Here is a 25,540-nt window from a genome sequence, read left to right as displayed (position 1 = left end):
GTTGATGATGCCAACGGCGAGTGCCCACCGGGACCGAGCATTACAATTAGCAGCCGCTCGTTGCTCAGCAGTTATGGAGCAACTCCGTGGGCACTTCGGCAATCTTCGTAATCATGTTTAAAAGGTTCTTGCCGCTGCAATTTGGAGCTGAGCCGAGGGTGAGCTCAAACAAAAACACTTCTCAAGGACTTTCCCACGAAATATGGGACGCCTCCTCCTGGGGTTCGTAGCGGCCCGTGTGTGTGTGCGTGTGTGTTGGTGGATTGACCCTCAATGGTACAAGCTTCCACTGGCCATTACGCCATTAGCCACTACCCACGGTACAATCATCTGCTGCTTCCTTAGTGCCCCATCGCCGAGTAGGGCTATATTTATAGCATTTAAACGGGCTATCGGTGAGGTGATCAGCGTTTCGCACCGATCGTATGGCACTACAGCGCAGAGCCGCGTTGTGTGATAACGGGCACCTTCTCTTCACATCATTATGATCCTCCAACCCGTCCCGGCGAACTTCGCTATTCATAGAAACAGGATGTTCTGGACAAAGCGGTGTCCGAAAGAATTACAATCGGTCAAAACATTGACGATCCCCAGCGAAGAAATTTACGACTGTGGTTTTCAAGCGGAAATAACACATGGGCTGAAAAGTTCCGAGCCTAACACATAAATCCCGCTATCATCCGCAGAAATGCCGAATCATTAGGTTTTGAGCTATTTTGCTAAGACTAACCCCATCTTTAATATTTTCCAAACAAAGGAACAAACACAATTTCGTGTTTTAATGTTACAATGCTTCTTGATGGGAAAAGATACCGTTCAAGCGACCGTTATAAGGACTCCAATCCAACAATTAAGCGTTGTGACTTCCAACATGGTCGAGGCAGTGGCATACCAGAAAACATAGATTAAATCCACAAAATCGATTTGAAAGATCGAAAAGTGAAGTTGCGTGAGTAAGCTGACATGGTAGAGAAATAAAAAAAACATGTTGACTGCAGATTGCATGAGCATTTGACTGTGAGAAAGCTCTATATCAAATGTTAGCCATGTTCGACCAGAAACAAGAACGTGTTGATGATCCTGAGCAGTGTTTGGCCATGTTTAAACGTAACAAACCGAAATGTTTTTGGTCATATGTAACAATGGATGAAATGTGGATCCCTAACTTCACCCCGGAATCAAAACGTCAACGTCATCTGAGTGGAAAGCAACAGGCAAAACTCGTAAGGGAATATTCATCGACTATCTTGAGAACCAAATACCATCAACAATGAATATCATACAGCATTATTGGAGCATTTGAAGGCCGAAATTGCAAAAAAACGACCGCATATGGCAAAGATACAATCTGTTATCTGTTTTATCAATACAACTCACCGTATCAAAAGTCAATCAAAACAATTGCAAAACTACTTCAATCGAACTTGACGTTGGTGAATAAAGCCAATTTTGAACATAAACAACGCGTTTTCCTTCTTGGGCTCGGGACTTTTCACCCCATGTGTTAAGTTGCAAAATCACAATCAAATCTCAACAACTGGCAAACCGACGGAAACCTTTCGGTTATTATTTATACGAAAGACTTTTGCTTCTATCAACAAGCAGTCGGACAATCGAGAACTTTTAATTAAAATATAAAATATTTATAAGCTGTTTGCTTCAGTTTTATAAATAACCGTTTGCTTAGATTGAGAAGTCAAGAAGGGTAGAGCATGTGAGGCCCGTCATAATCCAGCCCAGTCAAATAGGCGGCAGGCGCGGGGCGAGTTATAGGCCCGCCCAGGTCCGTAGAGCTGCGATCGGTGTCAATGCGGTTCATCACCGAGACGACGTGATTGAGAATGGAGCGGCTAACGATGTTTAGAAGACGCCTGTGAAAATAAAATCACCGCCACCGCGCTCATCACCTACTTAGCGTGGCCCCCACCCGGCCGTGGACCGCTCCGCTGTAACAGGGAAACTTACTTCCCCAAATGAAGCGTTTAATTGGCACAAATATTGCCGACCGCACACCGCCAGCCAATGGTCGCGGCACCAATCGGCGGCCTGGGGGCCCGCGGACCTGATACGCGGACCGTGCCCTGCCCTGCTCTGCCCTGCCTACCCTGCCTGTTTGCGTTCCGCGCTCTGACGTCAATCGGCGGACGGTGGACGATCTGCTGATTAGGTAGCGCTTGACGAACCGCGACCGAACGAAGCGCAGCGCTGAGGCCCGATGTGGAAAAGAGCACTGGAACCGGTGCGGTCAGTTCTTCCCTCGAACCCACCTCGCCTTTTTCTCCGGTTCGGAGGTTGTTGACCTCACCGCAGCGTCCGAATCCTGAGAAGTCGCAGGACGTATAGTTTCAACGCTTTCGCTTTCAGTTTTATTAAAACGGGATTAAATAGGAATGACGTATCTACGAGCCTACAAACCTAGACTAACGTGTTGAGGTCTAGAGATCTAGCGCACTATAGCGGCGATACAGACGCGACACGTCGCGAACACTTATGGACTAGAGTGGCGGCAGTTAGGCGGGCCTCTGCACGGAGGACTCGGGTGCAGGACTAACCTTGGACTGTTTGCTGCAGATCCGGCTCACGTCCGGCTCACGTGCCGGGGCTTCCTGCGCTGCCGAGACCGAAGGCACCGAGGTGCCACTTCCGGAAACGACGACCCCCGCCGCCGTCATCGGTGGGCAGAGGTTGGCGAGTTTGGCACGGACGACGGAGTAACCTTCGTCCTCATCACAGCTGACGGTGGAGCAGGTGGAACAGTCGGACACCTTGCGCTCGGGCGTCCGCAGACCGCTCTGGTACTCGCAGCCCTCGAGCGCACTGATGGACGAGCCGCAGTAGTTGAGGTTGCTGCAGGACGACGCCGCGCTCAGGTCCGACTCGCAGTCGGCCGACCGGCGGCGTAGCCGGTGGCGCCGGAAGTACTCGATCTCCTCGAGCGTGATGCCGCAGATCGTGTCGTCCGAGTAGTCGGACACGACGACCGACGGCGTGCGGACATAGCGCACCCCCTCCCCCGTATCACTGATGTAGCTTTGGGCGGACTCCCGGCGTGACGCCGAGCTGGATGGGCAGCCGAGTTGCTCCGTGCTGGGTCCGCTGTCCACGGGCAGAACCGGAAGCTCGATGAGCTGAGCTTCCAGGATCATCTTGCTGCGCACGACGGTCGGACACGGGCAGTGGTCCGCGGTGCCGCCGGTCTGCGCTGCCAGACTGTGGTCGGTGGTCGTCGGCAGCAGGCTCGGCTCGGGCACGGGGAGCAGTGCCGCGCGGAGCGGAATATCCGATACGCCCAGCGTCAGGCGGCGCACCTTCCCGACGGTCGCCATCATCTGCTGCTGTTCCTGCGGGCTGAGTTCCTCGTCCAGACCGAGCGCCGAGTCGGAGCTGGCCGACCGGGTCACCTTGTCGCGGTGCTTCATATTCTCTGGGTGCTCTTCCTCCTCCTCGTTACCGCCTTCAGCGTTGGACCCGTGCCGGGGACGCTCTTCTTCGTCGCTCGAACCGTACGGACTTGGCTGCGTGCTGCGCCAACCTTCATCCGATGCAGGACTGGGACTCTCTTTACTGCGTGCACCCGCACCTCGTACCACCTCGTTGGTAGGCAGCGTCACACTCGGTTCTCTGTGGCTTTCCAGCGGTCGCTCCGTGTAAGGCGGCGTTCCGAGCGTCACTGGCGAGGCAGGTTGCGCCGTTGCCGTGCGTATGTCTCCAACTTGCTTCTCGCTTCGCACCGTACCCAACGACGACAAAGACGACACGCCCTTATCTAATCGACGTTTATCGCCGTCCCTCACAATACTGCTCATAAATCTTTGCATTTCAGCCTCCTTCTCGCGGATGATACTCGCGTACAGTGCGATCAGTCGCTCGACGCACGGAAATCGAATCACTTCCGGTGGCGGCCCTGGGTGGTGGTCCGTCACCGTCGTCGCCGCCGCCCCCTCCTCTCCTTCCGATGGGCAGAGTGCCTCAAGCATTGCGCCATCCAAACAGAGGCGACTGTAGACCACAGTCTTGCGCTGACGCTGGCCAGGCCCGCGGCCAACGTTTGCCAGCTCGTCCCGTTCTTTGCTCACCGTCACGACACCACCCGCATGACCCGCACCCCCCGCACTACTGCCCTCCACACTACTGCGCGCACTACCACCCATGGCGGACGTCTTATCGGCACAGCCCCGGCACAGCACGTCGCCTCCGATACCCGGGACCGCCGGGCTCGTTCCGGCGATAAGACGGGCGCTATCACCGCGGTGGCCACCGTTCACTGTCACTTTGACGTCAGCGCCGGAGTCGGAGGGCTGGGTGCACTCAAACTTTCCTATCAAGCCACAAACCACACCACCGCCGACCCGTCTCGAAACCGACGACTGATTTGGCCTTGCGAGGCCGCTGTGACTTGCGGACGATGAGGCACCTGCCGACGACCACGACGGAGATGCACTCGGTGTCTCTGCTAGCGATGCAACTGACGATGACGATGGTGGTGGTGGTGGTGGTGGTGCTGGGGTTGGTGCTGGTGAACGTGGGCCCCTGTGGGCCATCGCCCGGAGCTACAGCAGCTTCACACTCCGCTTATCGCTGCCCGGCCCATACCGGGATTCATCCTCCGGGGGGTGCCCGGTCCGAAACCGCCGGGCGCTGGTCACTAAAAAAACCTTCACCTAAGGCCCCAGGGGATGAACTTTAGTCGCTATCTGCTAGTGGCGAAGCCGGAGTGTATCGGGCACGACACTGCACTGCACATTAAGCTGTTTCACTGTCAATCATCGATGAGTCGCAACACTCCACCCCGGCAAGTACGTCAACCGATCGCAGTTCGGGGAATCGCCACGGCACCTACAGAGGTCCAGGAAAGAAACACAAGATAACAAAGCAGTTAGTTACGGCATGGTTTTTTTCTTTTATTTGCTATTGCGCCACGCGTAAGGAGTCTTAATAAAGGGTCGTTCATTTATAATCTGTTTTTTTTTCATTTGGTTATTGAAAAAAGGGCTTAATATTTTTCGATGGTTGAACATTTATTTGAAAGGCTCATTCAAGACATTTTTTATGGAACAACAATTTTGGTCAAATGTCCACCACGAGTGGCTTGGCAGTAGCCGATTCGGACGACCTATTTTTGAGTATATTTTAAGTTGTATCTGGTCCTGAATTTCGGTCTTGCGGTCTTCACTGGTTGCTGGTTTGTTCGCATAACATTTATCTTTCACCGCAGCCCAAAGATAATAGTCCAATGGTGTCAAATCACAACTACTCGGAGGCCAATTCACAGCACCATTTATGCTGATTATTTGCTGTCCGAAGAAGCGACGCAAATAACCGATCGTGGCTGGCTCTCTATGGCAGATGATGCCATCCTGTTGAAACCAATTATCGGCTAATTTCTAAGCTTCAGTTTCGCCAACCAACCATCAACCAACATTTCTCGGTAGCTTATGCCTTCGACGGTTCTGGCGGCTCCTTCTTCATTCATTCAAACAGCGACCGATAATGCCGCCAGACCAAAATCCGCTCACTCGTTTTGGGTGCATTGGCTTCTCTTGCGTTTTCTTAACCCCTAAATCCCCCACCGAGGTGAAAACGAGCTTAAATGAAATGAGCTTTTCAAGTATCGTACCATTTGAGTTGAAGACCTACCACTTTGGAAATAAGTTTTTCATACTTCCCAATTTTTGGCAACCAAAATTGTATTTTATACATAAATGTTATGAATGAACCTTTTAAATAAATGTTCAACCATCGACAAATACTCAACCGGTTTTTTTTAAATCAAATAAAAATACAGATCATAAATTAACCACCCTTTATCTCTCTCCTTATACCCTAAGCAATATGAATTGGAGCGCGTCAGCATGATGGGACAAGCACACTAACAGCTCAGCTCATCAACAACAACAATCTCTCATGTACTTGATCCTTCTTTGAATTCTGGATTCTCCTTGATGAGTTGGGAAGTGACTTCTTCAGTGCCGTTATCACTGATTTTCTTTGTAATTTTCAGGAAAATGCAGAATAAAATGGCACAAAAGTTGACATGATGATTTCTGTCGCACGTTTCGTTAATGGAACCGCGGCGTTTCGTTAATGGAACCGTTTCGCACTACAAAGAACGGTACTTTATGGGATTGTTAAAAAAAATGTATGCCCATTTTTAGAGCCCATTTTCCCAACTCATTGTTTCCCGTTTCGTAACATCTCAAAATCACCCGATGGGTGAGACAATGTTGGAGACAATTTTGTAGATGGAACGAGAGTCATGTCAAGTCTCGCCAAGAAGAACAAAAAGAAGAACAAGAAGAACACGTTCTTTGCGAGCTTTGATGACTTTTAAGTAAAATTTGATCTTTTTGTCCGTCGTTTTATTACCCTCTTGCCAGAGCATAAATTTTGAAGCAAATCCGTGGATGAAAGTAGTTTTAATTAACCTCACATATTTTTTTCTTTTAGAAATGTTACCCATAAATCTACCATCAGACCATCATTTAAATTTGAAGCATTGTGCAGTGTAAAATGCGTTAATTTATTTTCAAAATTCGTGACGTGTCGTTTCCTGCTTACCGGTCGAGCAATCCGCAAGAACGTCATTCGTTCAACTTCGCGTGCCGTTGGAACCAATCGTAGTTCACGGTGCACGTTTTTCACCCACTATGCGTTGTGCCGTTCATCTTCTTCACTGTTTCTTTAACAGTCGAAATCTAACGGAACAAAGCCCCAAGAGTTGAATGCACGGCAGCAAATGAGTTGTGATGAGAAGGTGGAGGTCCTATTCAGCCTCCCACCATCGGTGGGGTGAAACACGAGGCAACGAACGGTTTTAGACCCCCGGGTGCTACAGTAGACATCGACTTCTGTGGCCGAGATTTGTTTTCTAATCCGTTTCAAGTTGCGCCACGTTGCGATTCATTCTTGCGCCTAATGAACATCCGTTTTGATGGATACTCCGCGTACCAGCCTCCGATCGCTCGCGATCTTACCTCACATTCCTCCGAATCTCTCCCTCTCTCTCTCTTCATCTCTCTCTCTCTCTCTGGCGTGTTTTGTTGTCCACTCAGAGAGTGAGTTCCAGCAGCGTTTGGCGTCAATCGCCAAGCGCAGCGATGCGTGGCAGCGGCATGTGTGGGCAGTGGTGCGTATATCGCAAGGCGTACGCATCCGCTGGCTGCGCGATCGCGGCTTAGACCGGATGGGTGAGCGAATAAAAAAGAAAAATCACCAGCAAACAACACATTCGCAGCCACCGCAGGCTCAAACACGCTGCGGGGCTGCTGCAAAATACTGCGATCATGTGCACCTACAATGTAGGTCAATGTTTTGCGCAGACCGAATACACGAGGTACGTGGCAAAAAACATACGTAAAAAAGGTTGACGAATTACGTTACAACAGGCTCCGGGGGGAAGCTTGAGGGGGTTCCACATGGCTAACTCTATTGATAGAATTGTTTAGCAACTCAGACTCGGAATCGAAGCAATCAGCATCTATAGCATTGACCGGACCCTGGGATTCAGAAGTCCCACCAGGCATTCCGATTTGATTTGTTTGCCAAATGTTTCTCTACCAGACCAGACTTATTACGCTTTTCGATTACTCCGTCAGATGTAGCCGAATGTAGTCCGAAGATTTTTAACACCAGACCGAAAGTTCAAAGAGAATCTATCGCACACCTTAAAAGAACAACCTGGGCCTATCTCTTGATGAGATGGGAAAAAGCCGTTTGACTAACTTGGCTAAATTACGATAAAACATTGTCGTCCGTCCGCATCACTTGGCTTCTACCATAAATCTCCGATCTCACCTTTGTTTACGGCAAAGCGGTATAATAGCTTCGCGGCCCATCGAATACCCATCCATAAATCACCATTGTTTATATGATTTAAGACGCGGCAGCGATCGGCAGCGACGCAGAAACCGACAGCGCGAAAGAAAGCGCACCTTGGAGATCCCATTTTCGCGCCGCCGTCACAATATTTACGACCAATCGATGGAACGCGCCAATCGACGCATGGGCCGCCGCGTTGCGTTGCGTTGCTGGCTAATGAAATTGAAAATAAACGACCGCTCCCCACGGATCCTGGGCCCCCGGCTGCGTAACGAGCACGCACCCCCCACCCGGGGCCACCGGGGTGCGCACAAACATTCACCTGCCGTAGGCCAAATGGAAAGCATATTGGCATTTAAATTCAATTTTATTGGCCAATCGCAACCGAACCATTCGGCCACCATTCGGCGCTCCAAATGGAGATCGGCCTCCCGAGGCAATTCGAGCGAAGTACGAACATTGGCTGAGGTTGTTTTTTCTCTCTTGGCTCCCCAACAACACTTGGGTCGGTTCGCATGCCGTCCTGGGTTTTTTTTGCTTGCTGCAGAACCATTTTTGGTGGGAATTAGTCTTGCAAACGACGTCGCAATGCCATATTCGCGGCCCAAACCGCGTTGCACCGAAAACGTCCACTTCACGGAAGGCAAACAACAGTTTACGATCGGTGCAAACAGCGCGGCGCGGACCTTCGGGATTCGGGAGCGATCATAAACGAAACACGGCGGATACTAACTCGAAGTAGCAAACATACTATTTTTGTTTGCCAGCCAGGTTATGTACATGGACAATATTTGCCAAACGCTTAATGTGACAAACCTGTTACTTCAGTCACAGGAGCAAACGTGACATCTCAACACACGGGAAAGAGCATGTGGAAAGACTTATCATGTGTGTTCGTAGTAGCTCAAGAGTTCAGAAACACATCTCCGCGCCATGGTTGGTAGTACTTGTCAGGCATAGGAATGGGAAGCAAAGTGCAACACAAAGTTGCACATTACATTGCTCAGTTGTCTTAAGGGTCAGACGTCACCGCAAGTGATGTTGTACAACTTCTGCAGCAACGATTTTTGGTGTGAAAATGTTTATTCAAATCAATACGTCGTACATTTCTGGCAGGATCTCTCCATAAAATAAAACTGTAACAATGACATTAACCGATTATTTTGACCGGTCTGGTACAAGGGTGAGCCATATATGATACTTGTTTTTTATTTGGCTATAAAAAACCATCGGCTTAATATTTTACGATTCTTGAACTTTCATTTGAAAGGTTCATTCAAGATATTTATGTATAAAATACAATTTTGATTGCAGAAAATTGGAAATTGGTAGGTCTTCAACTCAAGCGGTGCGATATTTGAAAATCTCATTCCATTGTAGCTCATTTCCACCTCGGTGGTTATGTTATTAGTTACGTAATAGTTACGCGAACAAACCAGCAATCAATGACCACCTCTATACACATTCGATTCGAATTGCTATTGCCGAGATAGGGTCAGAGACAATCGAAATTGTACTTAAAAATAGGTCGATTTAATGGGCTACTATTAACCCAGCTGTGAAGAACATTTGATCAAAATAGTTTTTCATTAAAAAAATGTCTTGGATGCACCTTTCAAATAAAAATTCAAACATCGAAAAATATTAAACCGTTTGTTTTTAATAACCAAATAAAAAAGTGTATCATATACGGCTCACCCTGTTGAAAATGGTGGTATATCTATTGTTAAAGAATTTATTAGAGTCGAAATGTGCAAAATGTGTCCCAAGGACCCCGAAGAAAAGTTGTAAATATAAAAAAAGTTGCATATAAAAAAACATTCAAATAATTCGACCATCGGTGACGTCCAGGTCACGATCTTCGGATTCGAATCGCTGCGATTCCATTTCTCATGACAATATCAGCGAAATTGTAGTGAAGATCTCCCAAGATCACACGATTTGCGTGAAATTGCGCTTCATAAATGTGCAAAAACGAAACAGACGCAAGTTTGTAAGAAAAGGCATACTCATAAACTGCACAGCACAAACTTATCTGCAGAATATGTCACGTTTCAGTCTCTGACAGACACCGTAAAATCCGTCATTCGGTACTAAGTAACACTTCTCAACTATCAACGTTCATTAACCACAGGATGACCGATAGAACAATAGGCTTCATAGGCAGTCATTTGTGAAGCTTGCTACACGGTGCTTTCCTCGTAACATTTTACAACTACCCTTGGCCGTAAAAAAACCGCTGTTACAGTACAACTATGTGCCACATCCAACTCTGCCTCCTGGTCGATCATCATGGACAACACCTTCGTCACCCATTGTAACTGTTCGGAAACAGCTTAAACATTGTTTTATCGAGTTGCTTTTTCCCTTAACGCTTTGCAAACACGCAACGACCATGCTCCGTCCGTCCGACATCAAAAAAGCCGACCGGACGGACGGACGGGGCAGTCGAAGAATGGTATCATCTCTCAGGATGCATTGCTCCAGACACCAAAGGCACCGCCGCACAGCGACCGACGATGCATGTCGAGAGCGGGCAAATCCGCCGAACAATGCGTTTCCCCGTTTCGGTCCAGCATGCAAATAGGTCAATGCCGATCGGTTCACCCTCGGGGCCTGGCAGGGTGACCATGTTCCGGTGGGGCTGCGGTGTGGTGTCCGACATTGTGGAAGCACGACGCGAACATGGTATCGGCGAGCACCGGTCATGTGTGCTGCTGCAACCGTCTGCAGTCCGCTGGATCACGGAGAACACGCATTTGCATCGCTGCCAAGTGCATGTGCACCGTTCGGGACGGTGGTACCGATTACATATCCTCACCCCACCGCGGCACTTGCCCCTTTCGGTTCAAGTCAATATCAGTTGACCAACAACCGCCCGTGGCAGCGCAGGGACAGGACAAATCGAAACGTTAAGCTTTTCGGTACCATTTTCGAACCGATCCACGAACCGGGCCGACAGAAGCAGAGCAGGAAGCCCAAGACACAACGACCGTGGACACGGCTTACGCACTTGTTTGCGATGAAGATATAGACGGCACGACAAACGATCCCGCTGCCGGCTTCTTAAGTAGATCGCCGTTTCGCTTGACTCTGCTTCTTCGATACGATACGAGGACGCAGTGTATGAAATTCGACCCTGCACCCGCAGACTCTGGTCGACGACTGTCGCCGGCGACGATCGGTGACATCGCTGCCCGCGGCTCAGCAAAGCCGGCAATTTATCTATTGCGCACGATCTTTACGCCTAATTGGAATTTATTCGTTAAACCACGTCCGAGAACCGTGTGTGATAGTATCTGCGGGCCTCGGTGGGGCGCTGCGCTGATCAACTGACTCTGACTCTGGTACGTCCGTTTTGCTAGACGGCGACGAGTGCGCGGTGCAGTTAAATTGATGCCGCAAATGGTCGTCTCGAAGGTGCCAGCTATGATGTCCTCTCTAGATTGGCTGCTATCACTCACATCAATCCGTTGCACACACCACATGCAGTGCTCTGCGAAGCATCGCAACCGGGCAGATGAACGCTACCCGAGTACTAGAGGTTCTTATTTTCCTAGAAAAAAAGACCCATCCGTTGTCTTTCTTCTTCTTTGACCATCTGCCGTGATAAAAGTGATTCATCCTTCTTATCCGGTAATAACAACCGCCGAGTGGTCGTGGATTGCAACAGAGATAATGCTGGCCTGGGTTCGAATCCCTGGATCGGTTGTCACGCAGCCGGCCATGGTTTCGATTCCCGATACCGGCATGACAGGGGGGTTGGCGTGGGACCAACAACCCCGCCCGTAAAAACGAACTGTTACAGAAAGCATCCAGAGATTAACATTGTCTCTGGTGCAGGATAAAGACCGCTCAACGGTTGTTTCCGAAGAAGAAGACAATCGCTTGGTGCAAGCTCCGGACTATACGGTGGATGTATTAAAACTTCCCAACCAAGCTCCCGAACTTTCTGGCGAGTCGTTAAAGACGTGCGTAACATTTCGTTATCCTGATCGAACACAAAACCTCTTCCGTTGGCCGATTCTGGTCCGTTCTGTTCAATTGCCTGCTTCGAACGGTGCAGTTAGTTACAGTAGAGATCTGAATTTAGTATTCAGCCACACGAAAGCTACTCATAATAAACGATTCCTTTCAAGTCAATTCCTGCACCTTCCTGGGCGTGAGTGCTGGTTTGACCACCGGTTGAGCTGCTTCAGCACGCTTAGACCACCCATTCCCATGTATCCCATTTATCATCCCCAGTTTAAGGAATGTGTCGATTTCGTTCCGCTTGGCCAAAACTTCGCAGATTGCAATTCTCGATCCATCATGTTTTTCGGTGTTAATTGGTGTGGCGCCCAAACATCGAGCTTCTTTGTGAATCCAACTTTGTGCAAATGACTTGAAACTTTTTGATGGTTAATCTTTAGCTCCTTGTCGACGCTCTGGTTATTAAAATGTTCATCACCTTTATTATATATTTCTGTGGTTTTATCGACATTTTCGATGACAGGTCTGCCTGTGTGAGATGCATTTTTAACATAAAAAATAACCGACACGTGTCAACGAAACCAAAATTACACGATACTAGCTTTTAAAGTATCGGGACCATAAACACCATGCACAATTTCAGCGGCCTAGCTTGAATGTTCGCCTTTATCGGACAAAAACTGTAAAATATACCGAATTTTCTCTTCGTTGACCTACATTGCTAAAACCCTGTAACTCACAAACGAATGGAACAAACAAAAAATTATGAAGCGCATTTTTTTAGTGTAAAGTATCAGCTTTAAAACGAGCCTAAACTTAAAACTGTACGATCGATACTTCACGAGATTTCGATCACTAAAGGCATCTACCGAAGATATAATGGATTACTTTTCAGACTAGCTTATATTATCAAAATGCAAGCCTTTTCAGCTGCACAACTTTACGTACACGTTTCTCTCATTCGTGTTGTGGGGGGCAATTCTTAAATAGTCAATATATTATCTATTCCCTTCGACAGTTCTTCGTCCAAACCAGAACCCGAAACCGAAAGATTTCAAAACTCAATCGTTCAAGTAATCTCCGCTCTGGCACATTTCAGCTTCTCAGATCGCTCAAACATTTCGCGAGAAGCACACAACCCAGCAGCAGCCGCCGCCGGCCATTAAATGGCTCCCAAAACGCCCGCCACCGACCGGAGCTTCCAACGTCAGGGGTGGCCCATCGCGTCGCTGACACTCAATTAGCTGGACCCGTATGCAAACAGCGCATTACCGGCATTGCCGGCCGCCGAACGTCACGGGACACGGCAGTGGTGGTGGCGTGCGACATTGTGACACCCGAAAGCCGCAGCAATGTGGTACCTCGATTTACATATCAATTGGCGATTTATTTCGCGACACCTGCGCCGCCAGCAAAGTGCTCTGCCGGGTCGGAGGTTTGCGGTCAGGTGGTGGCGAAGGGGACACTCTCGCGCCCCCCAAAACATGCTGCCCTTCTAGAGAGTGTGCGCCAAGATCGGCCGCGCAGACCCGTGCGAGACCACCTAATGGGAGCGCGCCCGTGCGCCTCACTTTGGCTCTGACAGCGCGGACGTCAGAGTGTCGCGCTCGCACGCGTCGTACGTGGGGTCACGTGTGAACTTGGGCCACCTCTACCTTTTCCGTTCAATGGATGCATTAATGAGCCCCACAACAAAACACACACACACGCACAGCGTGACACCAACACGACTCCTCCGGGGCGGTTTTAAATGTCTTGCTAATCGTTCGCCACACCTTGCGCCGCGAGACAGGAAGCTCACGACAAGACACCCAATCCGTTCGCGTCGTCGCCAGGCCGCCGAGTGTCCGCCGAGGTGCCCGTCCTAGCGTTGGACTGCTTCGCTCTCTGCTGGGACTGGGTCCGAAACTGGGTTGTTCTCTCCGATCGCCGACAAATCGAAGTCCAAACGTTCGATCCGCGATCCATCAACCGTCAGTCGTCAAGGTCCCGCCGAGTCGGCAAAAACGGGCCGAGTCCCCGAACTTTGGTCCCACTTCGGAGCTCGAGAACCTGGGCGTGCAGCATCTTCCGGTCCATCTCTGGTCCCGGGTTGATTTGCGCAAGGCCATCGGTTATTAAGTTGCAAAATCGCTCGAAATACGTGCGCGGAAACTGCTGCCCGCTAACTAGTTGATGATTTTAACCTCCTGCAGTAAATTAACAGGTTTTTCTTTTTGTTTGGGTTTCGTTTGACACCACAACTGCACCGTAAATCACACACTGTGTGTGTGTGAGTCCGCGGCAGTGACGTTTGTAGCGCTGCCTTTCGCCCGGAGGCCTGCGTAAGGCTGGGTGGCGAAGACTCAAGGATCCCCAGACGTTCCGGCCGGGGTACGGCCCGTCTGCACACACACACACATACACACTGACAGGTGGTGGTGCTGGATACGCTGATCGATTCCCACATAAATTCGCAATCGATCGTACGGTCGATCGGAGATACTTCAGAGAACGGTGGCCCCAAGCACGATCGAAGTAATTCAAGTCTAGCTGAACGGGGCTGTCACCTTACCACCACCACCACCACCACCGGGCCGTGCCGTGCCGATCGGAGAGGCAGTGCAGTGGGCTGGCGAACACCACCACGTCAACAACACCGCGCCGGGACAACCACAAAACCGTCGCGAGTGTGCCGATACGAAATCGGATACGAGTCCGCCGAAGGAGGACGGGCCGCCGCCGCCGCCGTTAGGAGCTCGACGGAGGCGTGGCGGGGGGTTCCAAAACCGGTGACATTGATCAGGCGTTCGAGGCGTTCGCGTGTGTCGCGCGCGCACCGCCCGGGCGCGACGGGGCCCGATCGTGCGTATGTCCTTTTACGGAGCCCTCGGTGACTCGAATATGATTAACGCGCTCAACGGGCCGCAATCGATGGGTGGGTGCGGGAGGCGGCACCACCGAGTAGCAGTACCGAGGCCCACCGAGGTAGTCCGAGGCTCTCACCCATATCTGAGCGCGAAGCACTGAAAACGGTGGCAAAAACCAGGACAATCCTTCGCGTTCCCGAAAACCACACCACCGAACCGCGCAAAGGTCGCCCGGAAGGGCTGGAAGGAGGACCAACCAGCCAGCCGGGCAGCGGCCACCACCAAGAAAGGTTACGGCCGGGAAAGAGCATCTTTGATAAGCCGAGGCCCCGAGCGGTCTGAACGCAGCACGTGATTTTAATTATCTTTACATCTAGAAGAAAACGAAAACAACGAATCATTATTATTGCCATGTGCGCGATGCTAAAGGTTGCTGGTTGCTGAAGCGATCGAGTCCGCGACCGGCCCCCGGTCTTGACTGTTTTACATCACATACTCCAAAGCAAGATCATTAACTGCACAGACCGCCTCGCGGCAAGGATCTCGCGAACGGCTTACGGTGCGCGCGGTGCACAATCAATTATTCACACGATAAAGCCACCTAGCCTAATGGCGTCCAATTAATCACTTTTGATCAGTTTTAGTGTAATTACTTGTACTCCCTAAAAACCCCCCAGAAAGGAACGTAAAATGTGACCCAAGCGAAGGTGCTTACTGTTTATGATTAGGACCGTGCACCGCAAGCTTTGCGCCACATAAGGAGCTGCCAGACGCGCCAATCCTTTGAAAGTCCAAGTGGTGCACGCCAAGTTTACAAACATCATGCGCGTATCATACCGCAACAACTGTGTGTTTACTAAACTTATAGCCCGGGCCAGTTTGAACGTAATTGAACCGTTGCTACTCCTCGTCATCGTCAATAATTGGGGTTTTCGGTGGGGGAGATTACTGATCCCCGACAACACCGATCCGATCTGGCTGGTTTTGCGGTCCCTCAAGAGTGTACTAATCGGCGAACACGGTTCGCTTTGAGTGCACCCGCCACCGAGGCCGACATGTTGCAGAAAACCGGAATGTTTACTGCGAAAAATCAGTTTATCAGCGACTACGCGACGAAGACGCGCCGCGCATCTGACGCCCGTTTTTCGACCGTTTCATCGACACTTTTTCAGCACCGGCCGGCAATCGGGATGTTTGTATTAATAATCTGGCGTTGTTTTGCGATGCAAAAGGACCCACCAAAACCACGCACGCATCACTCGCTCTGCGGTCACTCCGAAATAATCCGCGTAGACCGCGATTGCGTGTTTATTTTTGTTCATATCGCCCCCGGGGCAGCGTGTTATGCTTCGTGGCTCATTATTTCACAACAACCGGTCCCGGCCATTATCAATCGATTGTCCGTGCTGCTACCTACCCCGTCGTGGTGTACAGACAGATGGTTTCCTCGCTGGCTGACTGGCTGACTGGCCGTCTTGCGCAGGCTGTTCAAATAAATCCTCAACCTGGCCCGGCCCCGGGTATGTCTCGCGCGTGCTTGTGTGCTCTTCAGGCCATGAAAGAAACACTTGTGCTATCCGAGGGGCCACAAGTGCTCACTGCACATTCTAATTTACGCCAGTAAACACAGTCACACACCGCTTCGCGCCTTGACGATGCTGCGCTACACTCCTCGCACCGTAACTCTTTTCCGTAACAGATTGGGCAACTTTATGGCCCATCCGATTGGCTGACTTGGCAGCTCCACCACCAGAGATGGGCACTGTGGGAGCATCTAGCGTGGCTCCCCTCGTGACGATTCTTCACGGATCATTACCATCCACACGAAACAGCAAAACAGAACGGGAATTCGCGCCACATAAACCACCGACCACAGCGAACGTGGCTTTAAGCGTAAAACGGGCACACTCGAACTTTGACAGCTGATACACTAGAGACCACTAGAGATTTGGACACACACTTGGAACACCTTTTTGCGACGAAATGAGCTGCCAACATGGTACGGGAAAATCGGTCGCGAAAGTTACTCGACCGAAAGGCGATTAATTGGATGCTGCATCGTTCGTAGGTGGCAGCCACGGTTTCACCAACGATCTAATTAAAGGCCACCGCCTTTTGGGGACGCTAACAAGCGCACTATAAAACGCGTAACGTGTGCGCGGCATGCACCACGCTCCAGAGCACGAGGGCGACCGACTGAGGCCAGCGAGCAACTGTTTCAACCCGACCGCGATCGAGTCGATCGCGGGCGGCTTTTCCAGCGGTTCCGACGCGATCATCGCGGTTTCTTGGAGAGCGCTAGGGTTGCGCTCTCGCATTCGCGAGATCTTGTGAGTTACGTCTGAGCGCGTGAACGCGCGTTCTGCAGCTTTAATCGATACCATCGCAGTAATCCGCCGGTTTTTTTTCAATTTCAGGTACTAAAGCTGCAGGGTTTATAAACTGGAAAATACCACAAAAAACTGCTTTGTTTGGTTAACAAATAGTGATCATGGTAGTTAATTTACTGAAAAGGTAGCAAAATTTGTGTCACCTGTTTTCGTTTACATGTCCGGCTTTTTGTTGTACTCGCTACTAAACTATGGAAGTCTCTTTCAAGTTTATTTCAACATGGCTTGAGTTGAGGGACAATGAAAAGTTATCATAAAACGACATAAGAAAATTAGTCACGTATGCGTTTATGTTCCATATCCTATGTCAAGATCAAAGCGTTCAAATCGACTGAGACAAACATACCACAACTATTTATTCTGATACAAATTTTAAAAAATATAATAAATGTAACTAATGTTATAAACCTAATTTATACTGGGTTGTTAATTAAATTCGGAGCCTCGATAAGAAAAACACATTTTTATGGTTTGAAATACACTTTATTATTCAATATGGCCTTCCTGAACATCATTTGTTCCAAGGAGACTCCAATTTATAAATTCCATCCCTGAAGTGATAATCTGGAAGGCCTTCCAAATACGCTTTCGCAGCTGTTATAACCTGACCATTTGATGGAAAGCGCTTACAACGCATGAATTCTTTGTAGGTCTGAAAACAGATGGAAGGCGATAGGGGCCAAATCTGGTGAATACGGTGGATACTCAAACAATTCAAACTTTAATTCGTGGATTTTTGCCATTTTCAAAATGCTTTCCGGGTGCTTACCGGGTGCATTGTTCCATTATTAGCAAATGCGGTACCCATTTTGCACACAACGTCGATTTTGTAACGATTTTAGCGATGTAACGATTTTGTATGAACGCGTTTAAACTCAGAAATCCTCCTCTAAACCCTTTAATTGAAGGCGAAGAGTCCTTATACACTTTCAACATTCGTTCATAAATTTCCTTTGCTTTGAAACCTTCCAAAAAAAAATCAATCTCCTCGCTGTTTTCCAACCCAGTAGTATTAGTGGTGCTTTCTCGTGCACAATTTCCACCTACTAACCATACAAGCCCGTGATATTGTTTAATGATCAGTGCACGTTTTGTATGTTTAAATGTGTATTTCAGCGATAAAAATACTTTATTTGTTAACAGAAGCAATAATTTATTTTCGATACTTGTGATTTCAGATAAAAACAACTGGTACGCACGTACTCTTCGCCTAAACATGTTCACTAAAAATAATGGCCTGCGCGTACTACTTTCTGTGAGGTAAGTATCGTTAAGTGGTACAAAATTACGAGGAAGTGCTAATCCGTTTTAAAAACATCGAACCCTGCGTACATAACACGCTCGATAAATAACTGGCTCCAGTACGTTGCACTTAAATGGCTAGCACTCGTCTCCGTCGCATGAACACTCATTTCGTAGATAGTGTCGTGATCAGTGATTCTAACATCCGTTTCAACTCTGCCTGCTCCTGTGCCACCCTTTCGATGCTCTGCTCGATGCGCGAAACTCTGTACTCGATCGAGCCCACGTTTTCTTGGCGCGAGTGCAAAATTTCCAGCGCATATTTCACAATTTTGCCATCCATGTTCCGGTTGAAGCAAGGCATGCAACACTGGGTACCGAATTTGTCCGTCTGCTGCAGCAGCTGATCGTTTTCGGACTTTTTCTCCAGCTCCATCGCGCCCTTTTCCGGGTCCTGCTGACCGGCCCGGTTGACGAGCGACGGTATTAAAATGGCGTTCGATTGGTTCGGTTTAATCAAAATGTGCCGAAGAGGCACAATGTTTGGAAATAGCTGCAAACTGTTGGCAGGGTACAACCACGACAAGTGGTCAGTGCTGGAAAGGAAAGCCAAAGTACATGTGTTAAAAAAGGGATGTTCAAAGGAAACGGGGCGAACGGTTTCGTGCGTCGATTGCTGCGCTACTTACATGCATCGAATCGGCTTGGAAGTTTTTAGAGCATTTTCATATTTGTAAATCACAAACACCTTTTGTGTGATGCCGATCAGTTCCGATTCGGCCTTAATAGTCTGCCAATGAAAAAAGAGAAACATAAATAAAAGTCGCGGGACACGATGTCGTGAAGATCAATGCGTTTCATTCAATTTCCGACCTACCGTTGTATCACTGACTGCTAAGCCATTCATCAGATTAAACAGCACGATGGACACGAAAAACAAAAACAGTGCAAACACGAAATAGCTTATGCTTGATTGGTTGAACTTGATGTTGGCTGCTTCGAATTCGCCTGAAATCAGAAACAGAAACAAACCCTGTTTTATGAACGGTTCGCTCACTGCTTGCAAACAGATGATCGCCGGCGAGATGCATGCTAATGAATACGCCATACAAAGATCCATTGTATGCACCGACGATGAGTCATGCATGCCGCGATTGAAGGGAATCCCATTCCCACGGACTTACCGGTCAACATAACAGCCGTCTTCATGAGAGCCAGCGGTATTTCACCAAACTGATTGAACTGATCGTCGTCATCGGCGTCGTTTTTCTGGCCGCTGGCTTGTGAATCCGTCGCCGCCGCCGGTGGGCTGTCCGCTCGTTTCGAACCGTCCACCCGGAACAGGGTGTAGAAACTGAATGCAAACGCGAGCAAGATGATGGAGTACAGTACCAAGCATTTGAGGAAATTTTTCGACACCGTCTTAAGCATGACCATGTGCGTCGAGATGGACAGCAACGGCAGGGTGCCCACCAGCAGCGTAAACTCGAACGCCGACAGCAGGATGACGCACGCCGATGCAACGCGCCGTGTTTCTTCGCCAAACTCGTGCAGCAGCACCGTGCTGGAGGCCAGAATCAGCAGTATCTCCATGTAGTTTTCCACCGACCGTATGTAGACGCGCATGTTTAGCAAGAACTGAACGAGCTCTCGGATGACCAGATACGCCAGCCCGGCCAATGACAGGGCGTGAAGGAACAGCTTGAAACGGGCCTCGTCCCGTCCGTAACAGAAAACCACGAAGAGCGTAAACGATACGAAAAATATCGTACAAATCAGCAGATTGATGTAGAAGAAGATACTCAGCTTGAGCCACTTCAGCAGCAGTATGCTGGAAACCACGGGATGCCGCAGCAGCCGTTTGGTGTCAGACGATTGCGCCAGGCGCACGATGGGCAACATTTCGTCCTCGTAGGGCATAGCATAGGCCTTCGCCAGCTGGGCCCGCGTCTGATCCGAATGGTTCGGTTTGTGAACCGGTGGGGTCAAGTTGGAGAAATCGATCTTCACTTCGTAGTCCTCGTCCCCGGGCTTCCGGTCGTTGGACGAAACGCACGAATCAAGATGTTTTTCCAGCAAGAAGGGATCCATCTCGCAAACCGGAAGCTCCCCGAACATGTCTTCCCCGCCGAGATAGGCGCCCTTCGACAGTAGCAGTTCCTGGGCGTGGTCGATCTTGTACTTCACCGCGAAATGCAGTGCAGTCCGCTTGGTCACACTGTCCGGTTTATCGATCTCGATTCGAGGGTCATTCAAAAGCATGATCATGCTTCTGAAGAACGGACATTTGTTCTTGTCCTTGTACACATCGATCTGCTTCACCAGCAGCGATAGCAGCGGATCCTCGTTCACCAGCGCCGCGTCCTCTTTCGGTATGATACGCAGCAACCACTCCAGCAATGCCACACTGCCGCGGTTGCAGCATTTGGCCAGCAGCCCGGACAGAAGCGACTGAGCACCGGCCGCCAAACTACCGTTGACGAGCTTCGGTTCCACCAACTTCTTCGCGGCTTCCAGCTTCGCCCGGTACACTGCCACGGCCAGCAGCTCCCTTAGCTCGTCATCTCGCAGGGGCTGACTTTTGTGCTGGGTGCCGTATTTGGCGTACGCCCTAAGGAATTCTTCCTCCGTACCGGCGGACAGTTTACTTCTCAGCTGCTCCACCGTGACGGTCTCCATGTCGTAGATGGGAATCGTTACGTCCGGGAAGTACTTTTCGATCGCTTTGCGGGCCTGTTTGCGGCGAAAGTCCACGTTCACACTGTAGTTGTTGAGGCAATAGGTCAAAATTTCTTTTCGCCAACTTTCGTTCCCCGTCACCAGCAGCGACACCGGCGACACGTTGTCTTCGTTCGTTGCGTTCACGTTGGCATGATGTTTAAGTAACAGCTTGATGCACTCAAACACTCGTACCCAGTTATCGCTTGAGATGCGCTCGAACAGAAGATACAGTGCGGTCCGATCTTCAAACTTTTGGTCCACGAACAGTCGATGGTTCTCGAGCAGCACCGATAGATTATCACTGTCCTCGGACAGCGCTGCCAGATGAACCGGGTACTCTTTGGTAACAGGATTGCTCTGAAACGGAAACCAATTCACACATTATTACACCGTGCTTATCGCTGAACTGCGAAAAAACCGCACTATGAACTCGTCAGCATCCTACGCCACCCGCTAGCAGTGACTGAGATGGTCCGAAATTTCACTATAAATAATTTTTTCGCAGACGAATAACATTTTATAACCCCAAACAAAGCACCGCATCCAACGCGGATGGTCGTTCGGGAGAAACTGCCATGGCGCGGCTACAATAACCCGGGCGCTCTCCGGCCGTATATTGCACGCACTTCCAACACAAACACGCACAGAATCGGAACCTGCGGCGGCCGAGGGTTTGTTTTGTTTGTAAAAAAAAACCCCATTAAACTCACCCGCGATGACCCCCGCCGGTTGCCACTGGCACCGCGATGTTTGAACCGTCGCTACACCACTACACCTACGCATCTGGTCGGTTCATTCGATGGTGGCAGTCGCGGAAGAGTGATTTTATGTGACCCTTTTACACGGTGGCGCTTGCGATCGCGAATTTACTCACATCGTGGCCTTCGTGGATTAATTCATTCGATCTTCGGCATTCAAGTGTGCAACAACGATTGCATACACACCGGCGCAAAGTTTGGTTTTCGCTTTAGGCGTTCTATTTTCATGAAAACAGGCACACGGAAGGACCAGTAGTTCTCGCTTGGCAACAGGAAACCCAATGCCTCCATTCACAATGTCACGCATGATGTGCAAAGCGTCCACAATCATGATGAGTTGGAGAATACTGGTGTACAGAATCATAAATCATTCCATTAAGTCAAAGGTTCTTTACTGCTGAACCGTGAACGGGGCACGTCAAGCTACAGCACATAACCATGCCACTACATCAAAAGTAATTCGTCTGGAGGTCCTGTCGTGCTCTAGAATGTTATTTTTATCACCAAAACCAGCTTTATTTTCCTATAGACGCTGCCTAGTAATGGGTACCAAGCGCTTTAGGTTTCAAATCAGTCATGTGTCGTCTACCCATTCACGTGGCCACAAACAGGTTTACATATAGACTCATCTTCATAATGGAATGGCCAAAAAATTATGTATATATTCGTTTTCCGCATGGTCAATTAACACATTTCACGAAAACAAAGCTTCATGAAACAAAGACACATAGCATAGGGGCAATTCATTATAATTCCCAATTGAGAAAACACTACGCAGTTTTGGGATGCCCTCCGCCGTTTCATAACCTTACGCTCAACCATACTTATTGGGTACGCCATTCTACAAAAGCTTCGAAGCTCCCCAAAACTAAACAGTAACACACCCTAATGCACAATACAGCCAACCCAAGGTAAGAATGGCCTAAAAACCACCTGTCAGGCCCAACATTCATCGATACTAGATCAAGTACTGCCACAGCCAAATCTAGTCAAATTGGTTCAGCAACTAATGGTTGGTTGGTTGGTTCACGATCAATATGGACACAACTGACGAAGCAAACATATATTCCTGATCATGCATTAACTGGTAATGTCTAGTTTAACAGCAGCGAAACTGATTCTAAATAATTTCCTAATTTTACTTAAACCAAACACCACACCTTCACGTATGAAAAAGAACTATTTCTGAAACGTTCAATACGTGGAGCACACTTTGGACAAAACCTTACATAAAAAATTGTGCTGCTCATAAAAGTTGCAAATTTTTTTTATCCGCTAAAATTTATACGGCGGTTGATGAATACAGAACGGGGTATTGGATGTGAAATTCAAACAAAGAATCTATTGTTTAAACTCACTGTGAATTAATGAACAAACGAGCAAATATAAACAAATCCACAGCCTCAGTATGTTTCCGCTTCACCGTACAAGTTTGCCGTCCAAAAAATCTTATGAACAAACGTAAGAAAATCAAATATCGGAATTGATAATCGTTTCCAAACAACTCAAGCTATGTGGAACTGGTCTTCGTGTACCACGGCCACACCATAAGCTACACTACTATCCATCATACTGATTTCTTAAGGTGAATGAATAATTAGCACAGAAATGTGTATTCTTTCTGTGAGCGGCAAATCTTGAAGCGTATCGTGAACAGCAAATAGATAGAAAACCGTTCCACTCTCATCTCCATCGGTTTATTAATGTAATAATTTCGCGTGCTCTTGCCATCCGGACGAAAATACCGGCCCTGGGCACTTGAGTAGCTAAACAAATGTTTGCAGCTGTTCTCATAACCCGGCCGTAGTTTAGATAGTAATGTTTACTTTCGACTGCTTTCCGCGCCACTCGGGGAGGCGAAGAAAAAACCTAATTTGTTCAATATTCAGCTGCCGAATATTGACGCCATGCGCCACGCCTTGTGCTCTGTCGAAGCATCATCGCAGCCCTGGATAGTGTGGCCTCGCAGACTCTTGCTCAAGCTACTTCCTTCTATCCACTACACTATTGGACGCTAGATAGATACGTACCTCCGAGATGCTGGCCCCATGTTTGAGGCACGCCCTTATGAAGTCCTTTTTTCCAGGCGTTAGGCACGCCGTCTCGAACAGCGAATACTCAGCGTCCCGATCGCGCACGTTCACGTTGGCCCCGTTGCGAAGCGCCCGGTTAAACTCCGCCAGATTGTTTGCCTCGAAGCTAGCGCTGAGGGCGTGCTGCAAAGTGGAACCATTTCAACTTCGTTAGCGATCGCCTTAAGCAAATGCAAATTGCTGATCGTGCCGTCCTCTCATTACTTGCGGGCTGCTCAGGTTCAAGTGTAGAAACTTTTGGGAGCTCATGTTGCTGAAGGATGACTGAAACCCAGTCCCAGGAACGAACAATAAACGCACTTTTCACCATCAACCAATACTCCGAACCGAAAGTATACCCTCTTTTAGTTAGCACAAAGCACAACGCACGACACCGGAACCGACTCTATATACTGCACGATTTGGGGTTTTAATTGATCACGGTGGATTCGTGGCAACGGCACGATGAGGCGCGATGGGTGAGCACTGCAGTACGGCAACGGAGGTGGAGATGCGACAGGAAACGAGTAGCCACTGTGTTCCATATGTGGACACGGTCCAGTCAGCTTAATGCGTCGATCGCGCACCCAGACTAACACCACGGTTGACGATCGACACTGTAGACCGCTTATGGCCGGGGAATGCCTCGAGGGGTTTCCAATTCTATCCGCCCCACGTACATCGCGTGGCAGATCGGAACTAACGCACTTTCCTCTAACAGAGCTCACAATGATTCCACAATTGCATTGGGCAGAGCGGTCGAACGGCCGTTCCGGGAAGTGTAACCTGTGTCACCGAAATAACGCTAATCCAGCACAATTAAGCCACTGGCCTTACAACCGGTTCCAATGGAAGAAGTGCCTTTTTTCCAGGCAACCGACCATATGAACGGCTTTGCCGATACTAACCGCGCCGGACCAGCGCAGCAGGAAACCCACGCTAAACTGTCGCTTGTGGCGCGTTTGCGAGGGGGCAACTCCGACATATGAACCGCGCCGCGACATAGTCGCTCCGTGCCTGTGTAAGTTTGCAAGCTTCGCGACGCTCGTAACGGGTATTAGTGGACGGTCTCCAAATCTGGGCAGTTTCAGCAGGAACCAAGGAACTTATAAAAACGCCTCGACCCAAAGGTGACCCAAAGCCATCGCGCATCCAAATGAGCAACCGAATCGAGCATCGAAGGTATTGAACGGGAAAAAGGCCCATCAGTCGACGGCGTATTGAATGTCTGTCATGGAGCTGTTGGGCTGGAGTGGCTACAGTGAGGTCGGGAGAAGTGGGGGCTAGAGGACTCGGCTTCTCAATGATTGTGAATCACTGGATGCTGCATCATGGCGTTGGAACCTGCCCTGTTCGGCCCTCGGAGATGAAACTAACACAACGAACAACGGCTCGCTGGCTGGTGACGTCCGACGATTTGTACCGACAACTGGTTCTGTTTCCCAGTTTTTTTTATTTATCTTTTCACTCCCTCTATCTCTTTCTCTCTCCTGCCACGTTACCAGCGCTACCGATATCATATGTTTATGTATTGCTTTTATGTCGTAAGTCCGGATGAGACCCTTTCACTCCAGTGCAGCGACTAAAGAAGCAGTTTTATCCCCACTCACACACAGCATCCGATCAAAATGTCACCAACGATCACTTGTTGCTCGAAAGGTCCACTTGTTGCTCAGTGATCGTTTGTTTTTCGAGTGATATTTTACTTTGTACTACTA

General features: G+C 49.2%; 2 protein-coding genes across 2 annotated transcripts; both read right to left on the bottom strand.

Moving 5' to 3' along the window:
* Positions 1 to 2,354: 2,354 nt before the first annotated feature.
* On the bottom strand, positions 2,355 to 4,493 carry LOC128270392 (uncharacterized; the record flags this gene model as incomplete). Its single annotated transcript, XM_053007790.1, has 1 exon — positions 2,355 to 4,493. A coding segment is annotated over one exon (1,983 nt), but the record flags the coding sequence as incomplete, so codon positions are not given.
* Positions 4,494 to 18,142: 13,649 nt separating this feature from the next.
* Positions 18,143 to 24,602, bottom strand: LOC128269713 (transient receptor potential cation channel protein painless). Its single transcript, XM_053007104.1, has 6 exons — positions 24,048 to 24,602; positions 23,781 to 23,966; positions 19,456 to 21,349; positions 19,149 to 19,279; positions 18,961 to 19,061; positions 18,143 to 18,867 (listed from the first exon to the last, which is right to left on the bottom strand). Exons 1-6 carry the CDS (start codon positions 24,090 to 24,092, stop codon positions 18,438 to 18,440), a joined length of 2,787 nt encoding a protein of 928 aa, XP_052863064.1. The 5' UTR covers positions 24,093 to 24,602; the 3' UTR covers positions 18,143 to 18,437.
* Positions 24,603 to 25,540: the final 938 nt, after the last annotated feature.

The sequence above is a fragment of the Anopheles cruzii genome, chromosome 3 (assembly GCF_943734635.1).
Source record: "Anopheles cruzii chromosome 3, idAnoCruzAS_RS32_06, whole genome shotgun sequence".
Taxonomy (NCBI): domain Eukaryota; kingdom Metazoa; phylum Arthropoda; class Insecta; order Diptera; family Culicidae; genus Anopheles; species Anopheles cruzii.
The sequence above is the reverse complement of the archived record's forward strand: the minus strand, read 5'-3'. Positions and strand labels throughout refer to the sequence as shown.

What these genes read in the sequence shown, in the direction of transcription:
- LOC128269713 (XM_053007104.1), bottom strand. Translation starts at nt 24,092, where the DNA reads ATGAGCTCCCAAAAGTTTCTACACTTGAACCTGAGCAGCCCGCAA. An exon ending in TGAACCTGAGCAGCCCGCAA is followed by an intron (nt 23,967 to 24,047) that starts GTAATGAGAGGA and finishes TCCACTTTGCAG; the next exon opens with CACGCCCTCAGCGCTAGCTT. An exon ending in GACGGCTGTTATGTTGACCG is followed by an intron (nt 19,280 to 19,455) that starts GTAAGTCCGTGG and finishes TTCTGATTTCAG; the next exon opens with GCGAATTCGAAGCAGCCAAC.